A 13,382-nucleotide genomic window follows, 5' to 3' on the forward strand; every position below is an offset into this window, starting at 1 on the left:
AAAAAAAAAAAAAGAAGAAGGAGCAATGCCAGTGTTTGCTGGCAGCACAAGAAAAAAGATGACTGATTCACAGTCACTGACCACCCCTCACAGAAATGCCCCAAGCAATACCCTGACCCCCTCTGCCTCACAACCCAACCCAGACGGGGAACCCTCCCAGCCTCCCTAGAAAATAACTTGAGCGGTATAGAATCACCTCCTAGCCATGCCCCTCCTGGCTACTGGAAAAATTAACCCTGTCCTGGCTGGATCCAAGATTTCATTTTAGGCACTACAGCAGAAACCCTACCATTGGCTGTAGTATTTCTTCACCTCCCTATAATCAGAAAGCATTTATCACATGAGGGCATATCAACCAGATTCTACTGACTTTCAACACATTGGGGTCCTCCAAAATGCAACAGACAACATATGCTATACCAGGCAGCAAGACGAAAATGTAAGACCATAGTTCCTTACATTTGCATAGGTCTTTCCTGACACAAGCACTTCAGTACCCGCACACAGGCTGAATTTCCACTTGCAGTGGCAGGTTTATCTTGGACTGCTTTTAATCTTTACTCATAAATCACAATAAACAGTAGGAAACTTCATACTTCCTCCTGCTGTTTTTACATCCTCATACTTTCAAACACCAAACAGCATTATTCAAGTGAGCATGCCTTAAGAATTATGGTTTTTAGTAAGGTCAACTGTGCTGTATTCCTCAAGAAAGTCTGAACAATTAAGATGCTTTAAGTGCTTGAAAGTAATCATTTTGGTTCAAAAAAATTTAGCTTTTCCCTTAATTACCATTTTCTTCAGTACAAGTATTGAAGACATGAAAACAAGATGTTCTTCCATTTACTGAAAGGTTAAGGACCATAAAGTTCAAATAAGATTAATGTATTATGTACTAAATAATTGCTGCTCTCCTTAAGTCCATGGTAAATATGACAGTCTTTTTTTTTTTGAAGCTCATGTAAATTGTAATAACCTCACCCTCAGATCAGAGAATGTCTGAAAATTGATCAAATTAACTGGAGCAGGGGAAGAGGAGGGTGAATTACAAAATTTTATTTTTCACTGACTTCAGTGCCACATCTATCACACTGAAAAAAATAAATTGAAGTTTCTGAACTCGCTATGTTCTTTATTTCTAACAAAAATTTTGGAGGAATGTTGACTTTTTTCCTAAATTTTGTCAAGGAGAAAGTAACAAAACCAGCCTTCCCTTTCCAGACACTTGTACTGCATAAGCAATGTAAGTTTTCACTGGTACAAGTTTCAGTCTCTGTTATAGATGCTACACAACCACTTAGATATCTGGCCTGAGTGAGCAACTAACCTATCTTTTATTCTTGCCTTGAATCACAAGACTTTTCTCCATGAACCAATTGGCAGATCCAATTTCAAATAGCCCAGAAGATTTATAGCATCTCTGGAAGCCTGTAGAAGGGGGCTCCCTCATTCGAAGGAATACTTAGCATGACACTGAGCTGAAAAATTGATGCTGCCTATTCATCTTGTCTAAGAAATGCTGCCTTGACAGCAGATACACTGTACTCCACAGGATAACATGGAGAACTACTGGATGAGTCCTCCTAAGGACAGATTGCCCAAGAGCAAAAGCAATCTTCTCAAAGCTCTACAGGGCAAAGTCCCAAAACTTTTACATTGCTAACTCATGATAAGATTTTATGATTAACAAACATCTTGATAGAATCTGTCAGGCAGTATTTTATGACAAAATCCTTTCAAGGAATAGAAGATATTTTAACAGAAGGCCTTCAATGACAGTCCAATGCCTATCTTTGTGATAACAAAGCAAGAGAATTTCAGAAAATAATTATTATTAATATGTATTATTAATGCATTTATATGTTTGTTAGGCTCTGAATATAATAAATATGGAGATTCTTTCTGCTCTTTTTCTTGTTCTTTCTCAATCTAATTCAAATTCTTTTATGCTTACATAGCAGCACATGTAGCTTCCATCCTGCCCTTCTTCTCATACATTTTATTGTACTTTTTTCATTACTGATCAGTTCAAAAGAGTTCATTTTTTAGATCTAGATGTCTTTCTCAGCTCATTACACCAGAAAGACTGTGCAACGCAATTTCAATTAGTTCTTTGCCTATAAAGTTATTTGTGATCACTTTTCTACATGGCTTCTATGGTAGCAAGTGAAAGAGTGGAGAAACATGAGAATAAACACAGCGTTTCAGCAGTAGTTCTACTTAGAAAAAAAATACACTATCCTCCACTAATAATCATCCACAGCTGCTGAACTGAGCAAGTAACTGAGTTCAAAATATCTTTTATCTACAATTCAATAATGTTTCCTGACAAAATGTCTGTTCAATAGTTGAAATGTCCTCCTATCTGGAGTAAGAGTTTTCATAGTCTTTTGTGAAGTGAAATGAAGTTAGCCAAATGAGTATCATTTTGGGAAGGAATAGAAGACCATTACGGTCATAACTCTGGGGTTGCTTTTTAGAAGGACAAAAGCAGTCTTCCTGAGAAAAGCCCATTAAAAATGGTTGCAAAGTGCCAGTGTTGTAAGTGGAAGACACAGAAGTAATAGCTGCATAGTACAGAGGAGAACCACAGAGGTCTGCTTTCCCGGCATACAGCTCGTGCACAGGAGAGAGATTTGTAGGAAATAGGGTACACTACAAACATCACCTCAGAGTTTACACATCTTCCTGCTGACTCATTTAGCTGCTGCTTGAGCTTGGTACTACCAGTTAACAGATCTCAGGGCACGTTCCCATCAAGTAATACTATTCATTAGAATATCAGTTTATCCTGGAGAAAGCTTTGGCTAAAATAAGAGATGAAACTCACACTGTATCAGGTAAGAGAAGGCAGAAGAGTGAGTGACATATGAGTGAAAGCCATTAATAGGAGAAAGGTAAAGCCACTCTGATCAGAGAGCACCTAGCTTAGGAGAGATATATTTTATGCTGGTACTTTGTCTTTTATGTAACTCATGATGGCGTTACCCTTGTGGCCACTATATGTCCACCTTGTATTCTTCTCTCCTCTATAGTGTGCAATTTTGTACTAAAGCCAACCAAAGTGTACCAGCTGCATACAGAAGTATTGCTTTCTTTGACCAGGTAAAATGTAGATAAAGGTCCATCCATGTATGACCACTGCTAATCCAAGGTTCTGCAGATCTAACTGATAGAGCAACAAATTCTGTATACTGACATATGAAGGACAAGAAATTTCTCAGGAGTCAGCATAGTTCACTACATGAAAGTGCTTGACTAACTTGCTAACAATGAAATGATGCACCTAGAAGATGAGGGGAGATCACTGTCTGACGATTTTCTAATGAGCCATCAATAAGGCTTTTGACGCTGCCTCCCAGAATAGCCTCAGGCTGTTGCTGCAGGAGCTGGATGGGCAGACAATGGAGTGGATTGAAAACTGGATGAATGGACAGACCTTGAGGGTGGTGATCAGTGCGGCAAAGTACACTTGGAGGCTGGTAACCAGAGGTGAACCCTCGGAGGTCTGTACTGAGTCCAGTCCTGTTTAACATCTTCATTAATTATCTGAATGATGCAGCAGAGAGTACCCTCAACAATTTGGCCGACGACACAAGTTTGGGAGGAGTGGCTGATAGGCCAGAGGGTCAGACTGCTATCCAGAGGGACCTTCAGGGACAAGCTGAAGAAATGAGCTGACAAGAGCCTTGTAAAGTTTGGCAAAGTGCAGAGTCCTGCAGCTCATGAAGAACAGTCCCCCACACCAGTATATGCAGGGGGGCACCCGGCTGGAGAGCAGCTGGGCAGAGGTGTGCGGTTGGCCAAAACACTGGCACAGGGTGCTCAGAAGGGTTGTGGAGTATCCACCCTCGAAAACAATCAAAAGTCGTCTGGACATAGTCATGGGCAATGAGCTGTAGGCCCCCCTGGGCAAGCTGTAGCATAGGACCAGATGTTGCACCTTCCAGCCTCAACAAGCCTGTGCTACTGTTACTTTAGGATTCTGTGAACCCTATAGGAGACCCAGTATCCAGCTGTTTTCCCTAGTTCACTGCTGTCCCGAATTTATTCCCAAAACTAAACAGGATGGAATACCTTAGGGCCAGAACTATTTCAGTGGAAAATCTAGATATTTAATTCAAACCAGATCTTAGAGCTCTTTAAACTCCAGACTGTGCATAGATAGAAGAGCAAACATTCGAAGACTGCTTCACAGTCATTCTGAATCAAAGTTTTTACCCCTTAAACCACTAAGTAGCATTTATTAACTGAATTTCCTAAGCATATATCTAAGCTGCCAAGGTCTGAAAATCTACACCTAGATATTCATCAGTTTTGGTATTTCACTGGAGTAGAATTTTAGTGTCTCTATACTATACCTATATTTAGTTTTATGTATGATCACATAAAAACTCTACCTCCAGTACAACTATTAGTTGTATCAATATTAACATTAACATAAAGCCATCTTACACTAACTGGTATCACCTAGTCCCTGGAATATTATTATATCATCAAACCAATGTAACAAAATTAATTTTAATAATGGAGCTAGCAGCCTCTCCAGTTTACAATCTGTTCTCACCTGGGGGATTTTCATTGTGAAATCTCACTCTCTCAAGACTTTTTACTGGTTTCTGAATATTTAATATTTTCATTAAAGCTCAACTTATGAAACTAGATGAATCCATAAAGCTTCTAGTTTAAACTTTTCCCCCATTTTTAAAAAACTGTAATTGAAACAGAAAGAATCATAACCAGATGTTTTTAAAAATCAGTCAACAATCTACAGAGAGATTTTCTTCCGTGGTGTATGACTACTGGTATTTTAACATCTGGCTTTGACAACACCAAGGCATTTTTTCTTTCAATAGATAAAAGCAGAACTTCTCTCCTAGGCATGTTTTAGTGAATCCAGAATTACTGCTTCTATTTTCAGCTAATGGAAAGGGAAGACTCTCCAGATCCAACTACTTAATACTCCTGTTATTTTGCAGGCCTTTCAGAATACCTTCCAGTTTTCTTCTTCCATGAAAGAACATTAAATATTCGTGCCTTAATTAAAAGTGTTTCCACTTGATGTCTTGCATTCCATCTTGGTCAGCTCTTCCTTGTCAGCCTGTAGTTTCAGTATTTATGACTTTACAGTGCTTTACATAGCAGCCAACTGGGTATCAAGTCACTCCTTCCACAGGGGTAAATACTCTGCAAATTGCTTTACAAAAAGAAACAATATATTGCAACACAGCCAATCCACCATGCTCTGTGGTTTACCAAGACTGCTTAAATGGTCTCTAGTTTTAAATGGTTGCCACTTGTCAACAAACTGAATAACAATTAAAGACTCTAGTTCTTCAGGCCAGTAGTTTAACTGCATTGCTGTAGAGAGAAGAGAAAAATCAGAGACATTTTCCTGAAAGAAAAAAAGAATACTCAGATAAGAAATATTCTTCTATAACTTTGGACTCAACATTTCATCTTGGAATAGAGTGAGCCATATGAAAGACACAGAAGAAGTAATCCACTATCCCTTCAATTCAGAGCAATTAAAACTCTGGTAAATAGCAGGGAAAGAACTCTTCTTGTTAGATTCCAAATATTTCTTAAAGCAGACTTGTGGTAAAACTACTGATTTTTGACAGACTTCTGGTTGTACATGTCAAACAAATAATTCAGGATTTTCAGTACCAGCTTCCCTGCTAAGTATATCTAACACACAAAGGTCCACAAAAACAAAGGGGGACCTCAGAGCCTTTCACTTGAAGAACCTCTGTACACTTGGAAGGGTTTGCTGCTTGCTCTTATTTCTTGTGGGGCTGTGATCTGCTGCATTACCACGTGAGAGATTTACAGTCACTTCGGGGGTTTAGATCACTCTTGCTAATAAGTGGCTTGAGCTCTGAAGACAGTAAATCAATAGTTTCAACAATCCTAAAACTACAGTATAAGAAGGATTCCATTGTTCTGCAGAGAACGCTGAGCATTTTGCACACAGGTGCCTGAAAGTAATTGATGGCAAAGATCCTTCCTTAGCTATGCATGCCTGAACTGTATTCAATTCAGGGCCATTCTCAAAATGCCATTGTTTTCTTATGTAATTCACACAAATTGCCATTATACATTTGCTATTCACCAGGGAATGTAATCTGAATCTTGTCAAATTATACTATCCTGATATCTTCTTCCCTGCTCTAAATAATTAAGACTTGAGACTTTCAAGACATGGAGGGGGAGGGGGAAGAAGCTAGATATGTGTTACAGGGAGACAGGAAGTACAGGAAAAGGATGAGTAAGGCACAAGGGTAAAATGGAAATAAAATGTGGGAATAGGCAGTCACAGATGATAAATTAATAAAAATATGGCTCACACAGTTGTTCCTACCACTGGAAATGCAAAGCTATTATTCTGTTTTGAAAATATTCTTTTCAGGTACCTAAAAGTCATAAAATGTAAGATACAAAAGGTAATTATTTAAAAGATAGAGATTTTACAGTACTTAACGTTGCCATCTCACAGGCATTCTAAACAGCGCTTTGCAAAAAGAAATACAGCATCTTACAAAAAAGAAGACACCGCAGATATGTAACAGTTGCCAGCACAATTTTATAGTGCTTCTGAGCATATCCAGGGGGGAAATGCATATAACTCTGCTCTAAGTATGCTAACCTGTTTCAGCTTCTACTCACTTCACAATAAAGGTAAAAGAAGCATTTTCCCCTTCTTATCTTTGTCAGTATATGGGGAAGATAGCCAAATCCAGACTTCTTAAGTCACAATGTAAAGACTTTTTCCATATTATCACTTGCTGATAAGCAGCTTTTAACAAGATCTACAATCATGAGGAGGCTGGTAGTTTAAATTTTGCAGGATCTGGTGATATCGTCACCTTTGAATCTCTGACTCCATTTTTAGTTAAATACACCCTGTAAAGTTCTGCTAAGCACCCTTCAACATTTCTTCGTAACGATGTCATTTACTGAAGAACTGCCAGCAGAAGAGCTAGTCTCACATTTTTTATTTTATTAAAACAATACCCTAAATCACCTTCTCCATGTAACTGACGCTTTTCAGTAGCTACCGTGCCAGGAGGAGAAACTTTGGAGTCAAATGGGCTTTTGTTTTGACAGTTTGCTTTGGAGGGAGGGTTATTGATTTCTTCAAAGAAAATATTGCCCTAGGAGTCTAAATTAGATGGGCGGTTAGACCTGCATTTCAGTTCCTTCCCTAGCCCATCCCTAACATGCTTAAAATTCTCCACAGCAATTGTTTGTGTTAACAAAATACTCCATAAAGAGCTCCTTTCTCAGGGTAGTTTGAGACAATGTGAAGGAGCCCAGGCATGCAGAAACGAGATTGTTTGTGGGGACCCATATCTCTAAGCTTAGAGGTGAATTGTTCTTTGCAGATCACGTCGTCCTGGGGTCTCAAGAGCTGATGGACTCAACAAGGCCATCTGACACAGTATCTTCACCAGCCTTCTCCTAAGTATTTGTTCAGTGATATTGAATCATTTCTTCCCCCTCCTCCAAAGCATTGTGGCGTTCCTGAAGACAGATTTACCAGCTTGCCCTGGATTCAAATTTCACTCCCACTTTTTAATTTCTTATATAAAAGCCTTTAGAATTTGTGTGCAACTACACATAAATTAAAAAAAGCTTTCGTGACATTCTTAGATTCAGCATAACCTATACCAACAAAAACAGTTGGCAAGAGGTTCGATTCAGATTATGAAAAGGCTGTGTACCCTTCCTTCTTCTTGTTCACAGTCACTCACTCTCCCACCATTTCTTCCACTTGCTTATCTGCACACACTGAGCAAATCCAGGGGGCCAGACAGATAGAAAGGCTGCTTTGTAGGGCCTTTTTTTTTACTTTGGGACAGTTACCTATTCTTCTGTAAAAATGTTGAAAAAATATTATTGTACAGAAAAGGATTTAAATTGAAAGAAGAAATTTCACAATTTCCCCAACATAACCTCTATTGAAGATACAAATACAATCTCTCTTTATTTCCTAGGATTTTTAACAAGTATAGAAGCATGTACTAGGTATCGCCCAAGTAGAAAGCATACTTTTTTCTTCTTTTTTTGCATTGACATGGCTGAGAAATACCCTCAAAAAATTGCATACAATGTTCAGTATTAAAAATTTTCTTCTCTTAGCCATTTTTAGCTTCTGAGCTCATTATTCCTTTCCTGATTCTACGTGTTTCCAAAGTTTTCTGATTTTCCACCAGTTTCTACCTCTTTCTGTAGAGACTTTCCTGCCAAAGTATTGTTTGTGTCTTCTATGCATCTATTTATTCAAAGATTATTTTCAGGATGTTATCCATGACAGACATATATAGAAGAAGGAGAGCACCTGGCCAAGTGAACTTAAAAAGAACATGAGAGTCTGGTCAGCACACAAATGTCTTTCATCTTAAACCAGAACTATATTGTGTGATCATGTTGTTTAGAAATGGTACATCCTTTACCTGCAGGGCTACAGCAAGGAAATGTCTGTACTGTCTGTAGCTATAAATGCACACATGTATGCATTTGAAGGTTATTCTTTTTCAGTGGTATTGCTTATTTCATCTGGAGCACTGAGACACCAGGAAGTGGACACATGAAGTCCACTATGAGGGTCCCCAGCTGTACCTCATGTACCTTCTTAGATAAGATAGATAGATAGATAGATAAGATGATTTTAAGATGATTTTCTGGCTTAGATTTACAAATGTAACTAGTTTATTGGCCCTATCCCACAAGGATATTCCTCTGTAGTGATAACACAGCCTATCAAAAGAAGAAATAAAGATCATTAGCCAAAGTAGAACACTGTGAACCTTAAGAGTGTTCCACTTGAAGTGGAAGAATGACAAGTGGGAATATTTCAAATGAAGAGGGTCAAATAAAATCAATTAGAATATGTAAAACAGTAGACCAAGATGCATCAGAAGTTTCATGGAAAGCACAATTTTTTTTATTTTCTATAATGCACAAAAGTCGTTAATGAAGATTCTTTTCCACAGTTTCATTTGTAGCAATATTTAGAGTTAACCAATAACTAGACTAAACTAAAACTAAGAGCAGTTCCCTTCTCCAAAAGTCCAAAACACTAGGTACTTCTTCCTGTATTTGGAGTACTTACGAGATTTAACATACAATAGTTTGTGTTGCAGAATACCTTATACACAACATGAACATCAAGTCCCATGAAATCTGTAAAAATTTCCTAATAAAAAAATTCTTCCCCATCATATAACATGAACTGAAACTTGTTTTTCACAAAAAACCAAACTTCCACACAAGTGAAACTAAATAAATCTAAAAACACTCCCCAAAACAACAAAAAACCCAAATAAACACAAAACCACTAACACTATTCTAATTCAAGAAAAAGCCAAGTATTCTCATACACCTTTATCTCCATATATCAAGTGCAATTCCTAGAACACTTTCTGCTGACCCAATTGTCCATCATCCATCAGTAAAATGACTCCCAGTCCCTGCAGCCATAGAGAAGTGAGCTTGCATGTGTAAGAACAACTCCTCCCCTGCTGAAATACCCAGAACAAAACCAGCACTTTCACTCCACTACAACTGACCTATTTCAGTTGTAGTGGAGTGGGTTTCAGTAAAGAAACCCAAGGGCAGATGTTCTATATTTTCTTTCTTCATTCTTTTCTGTCTGCTTTTTGAATATGTAAACCTTCTCTGATCCAGCACAGGACTTCTGCAATTCAAAATCTTCTCATAGATTTCTGACCTAATTTCCAGAACCCTTGACACACCAAGGCAGACAGAAGGTTGAAAAGCTTTTTTTTTCAGTTCCCTTTCTCACAGATTTACATGAACACCTTCATGATTTTTTTATTAAGGTGGTGTTGAACAATGAGTGTACATTCTTGCTTTTCTGTGTGTTTTTCTGTTATTTGTGACTGGTGGGGAAAGCAGAGACAGCACTTACCCACTGCTTCTTCAGAAACCACAGCCAGAGTAGTATAGAATCAAAAATACAAATGTGAAGAGAAAAAAGAACAAAGATTGAGAGCTTTGGGGAAGAAAAGTGATGGAGGTGATGATAGGTACAATCAACTGATAAGTGACATGTTCTGTTCAGCTGTGAAAGAAGTACAAAGAATTTCAAAACAGAATCAGGATCACTCAGCTCTTGACACTGTGCTTTATCAAGAGTTTATATCAAGGACTTCATGGCTCATATTAATCTCAACTAATCTCAATTCAGGCCATTGCAGTTTAAATGTAGTACAATCTAACTGTCCTTTTCTTGGGTTCAGTGGCTTTGGACACAAACTGATATGGTTGTGTACCACTAATATTACATTGTACAACTGTGCCACATGTACAGCACAAGGTCCTAGTAACTATATTTACTTAGAAGAATATCTCAAAAAGAAGGTTCAAACAAACACCCTGTTTGTTACTTTATTCAGCAGAATTTTATAGGTACTCAGTGTTGTCAGTTGTTTTCTGTGTATGGTTTCACCAGCTTTCTAATTGCTATAACTCATCAATAAAAGTCAATTAAAACATAATTGTCTTTTATGTAATCTAGGTGATGCAGCAACTGTCTGAAGACAGTCTATTTGCACAGTGTAGTCAAACAGGTTCAGATAAAGGTATTTAGTTATATAGCTGTGGTTAATCAAGTAAAAGCCAAGATGCAAATATTACTGGAAATTGTATACAATATCACCCCAACTTATAACATGCTACTCATTTTTTAAATGCTTTTCTTTGGTTTGGAGACAGCGTTTTCCATCCAAGTCTTACCATGCTTATCTTATGTACTAGACAGAATATACCTAAAATACCTGTTTATATCTTACATTCCCTGTGGCATGAAAAATCCATGGAATGTGATTCCAGTATACTAAATTAGTAATAGCAGTACAAGTTCAGGAAAGTCTTCAGTAGGATTTTCAGCTGATCTTCTGAGAAGAGATTGATTATACAATAGATTCATTTTAAATGAAAATGGCATATACAGTGTCAGCCAAACTGGAGTTCAGTTTTTAGGTCCAAAGGCAAAAGGTCTGAAAGTAATAGCTATAATCAAGTAAAATACATTCCAATTAAACAGTGACTTTTCTAGTTCAGAAAACTGCATTATTGATACAAGATTGCTTTTGGAAAACTCACAAATTTCAGAATTCAAGAGTTGGAGCATTCATATAAATTCATTTAAACTACACTGAAGTTAGGTTAAATCCTTGCTTTTCACTTATTCCAATTTCTTGAGGAAAATTCTGAGTGCTCTAAAGCTTATATTTTTTTCAGCTACATCAGATGGTCTGATAATACATATTACCCTTCTCTACAAGCTATGTCTTTCACTAATACAGCAATGCACTTCAAAGCCAAGAATGCTAGGTTCATATGCGGAGTTTGTGGTGTTTATATTTGATGTTACCCGCTGATATTGCTAACAATCATAATCAGGAAAAAAGCATATCATGAAGTGGAACAGATATTGCGTAAACAATAAGGCCCGATTTCCGTTTCACTTTCGTAAAAAGGTTTTCCTGGGAGCAAGAGGAATGCAAGGGCTCAAGGAATTGCAAGGGTTTACAAGTCAGATGCAGGAGCCACAGTCGTGGGCGGTGAAAATGAACTAGGCAACCCCTCGAGGCTGGTGAAAATCACACTGCTAAGCACCGTTTAGGGCAGTACCATGAAATCGGGACAGAGTACAATAAACCCCCTGAAAACGATCAGCGGACCTGTGATAAGCTTTCTTCATTTACGTAGGGTGGGAGAAGGGCAAGGGGGAAGGGAAAGGGAGAGACATGTATTAATATGTAACTCCAGACTCACCGATTTTGGCCAAGCTGGCCACAAGTACCCAGAGTACAATGACATAAGGCTCCTTGACGTGATCCCATTTGAAAGAGACGATGGCAAAGGTTTGGTTGCTATTTTTAGGGCTTTCCGAGCTTCTCTGTCCCAGCGCCGCTGGGAGAGCCATCAGCCCCAGGAGGAGCGCCACTCCGGATACCTGCCTCATCTTCAAGCCACACAACAAATTCCTGCTTCCCCTTCCCGGGATGATCCCGCCTCTTCGGAGGTCCTTGGGGCCGAGGTCCTCGTCCCTTCGCAGAGACACACCCGACGGCTGAGGACCGCGGGACAGGGGCGCGCGGGGCCGGGGGCGGCGCGGTCCCCTCCTGTCCCGAGCCGCACCAGCCGCCCCAGGCGACTCCTTGCGTGGGGTGGCAAAGGGCGGGTCAGGGGCTCCGCGCACCAGCAGATGCTTCGAGCTGGGGTCCCGCTAGTGGCCCGCACCTGCCTTTATCAGGCTGTAGCCGACCGGCGGAGGCGGAGCCTCTCGCCGCTCCCGCACGGGCTGCCGTGCGGAGCCGGCGATGCCCTGACTGACAGAGCGCCCGGGGGTCGGCGGGCGGCTCTGCTCGGCTCCGCTCGGCCGCGGGCTCTGGGCTGTGTCCGTGCGGCCCTGGGCAGCCGGGCAGCGAGCAGCAGCGGCCCGGAGCTGCTGGCGCTCGGAGCCGGGGCCAGGCGCTCCCGCGGGCATGTCCCAGGCGAGCCCGGCGTCCGCGGGCGCGCCGCAGCTGGCTGCGCAGGACATCCACAGGGCTCCGGCCGGGCGCTCTGGATGCTTTTGTATCAGCCTCCCTCCCTCGGCCCCGCTCTCCCAGCAGGTTGTCACAGAGGAGACGCACTCTTTTCCGTTTCTCAGCTTCGACTCCACTTCTGAGCTCGATCTAGCTCACCGAGGGCACAGTAGCGTGTTTCTCAGACCAGCTTTTCCCTCTGTCCACCAGAGCACGTCTTCCCACGGTGCTGGGGGAAAGGACGCCAGCAGGCAACATTCGGCTTTCCACTTAGATCTGCTTGCAGCTGCTTATTAAAATGCGCCATATTACAAACGCTCTCTGGCTCTTTTCTTCCTTGGTTTTTGGTGGTTTTTTTGGTTTTGTTTGTTTGTTTGTTGTGGTTTTTGTTTTGGTTTGGTTTGGGGGGTTTTTGGGGGGGGGCGTTTGGTTTTTTTCTGTGTGTGTGTGTTTTCGTTTTGGTTTTTGTTGTTGTTGTTGTTTTGGGGTTTTTTTATGTTTACACAGCGAGACCTTTTAGGAGGTTCTACGCTCCCCCTAAAGCCTCTTTTCCATTTTGCTGCTGTCCTGGATGGTCCGTGTTATCGTGGGTCAATGGTGCTGCAGGCAGACAGACCCATGATTATAATCATCACCCTGCAGTAAAAGGGCAGCAAAGCATCCTGCTCCCGACAGGCAGAGCTGAGGGCGCCCTTCCACACACCTTAGCAGCAGCAGCAACTCCTCTCCACTCTTGTGTGCTCCAAAACAATGCTTGCAGCCGGGTCCTTCTGTGACTTTCTGTGGAAAAACACTACCTCTTTGTTTTCCTAACGTGGC

General features: G+C 40.5%; 1 protein-coding gene across 1 annotated transcript in view; it reads right to left on the reverse strand.

Moving 5' to 3' along the window:
• Positions 1-12,049, reverse strand: part of SLC9A3 (solute carrier family 9 member A3) — a 49,795-nt gene extending 37,746 nt beyond the window's left edge. The window contains exon 1 of the mRNA XM_066328821.1: positions 11,809-12,049. Coding sequence (XP_066184918.1) covers positions 11,809-11,998 — 190 coding nt within the window. The 5' untranslated portion in view covers positions 11,999-12,049. The remainder of the gene's footprint in view (positions 1-11,808) is intronic.
• Positions 12,050-13,382: the final 1,333 nt, after the last annotated feature.

Source organism: Sylvia atricapilla, chromosome 1, assembly GCF_009819655.1.
Source record: "Sylvia atricapilla isolate bSylAtr1 chromosome 1, bSylAtr1.pri, whole genome shotgun sequence".
NCBI lineage: Eukaryota > Metazoa > Chordata > Aves > Passeriformes > Sylviidae > Sylvia > Sylvia atricapilla.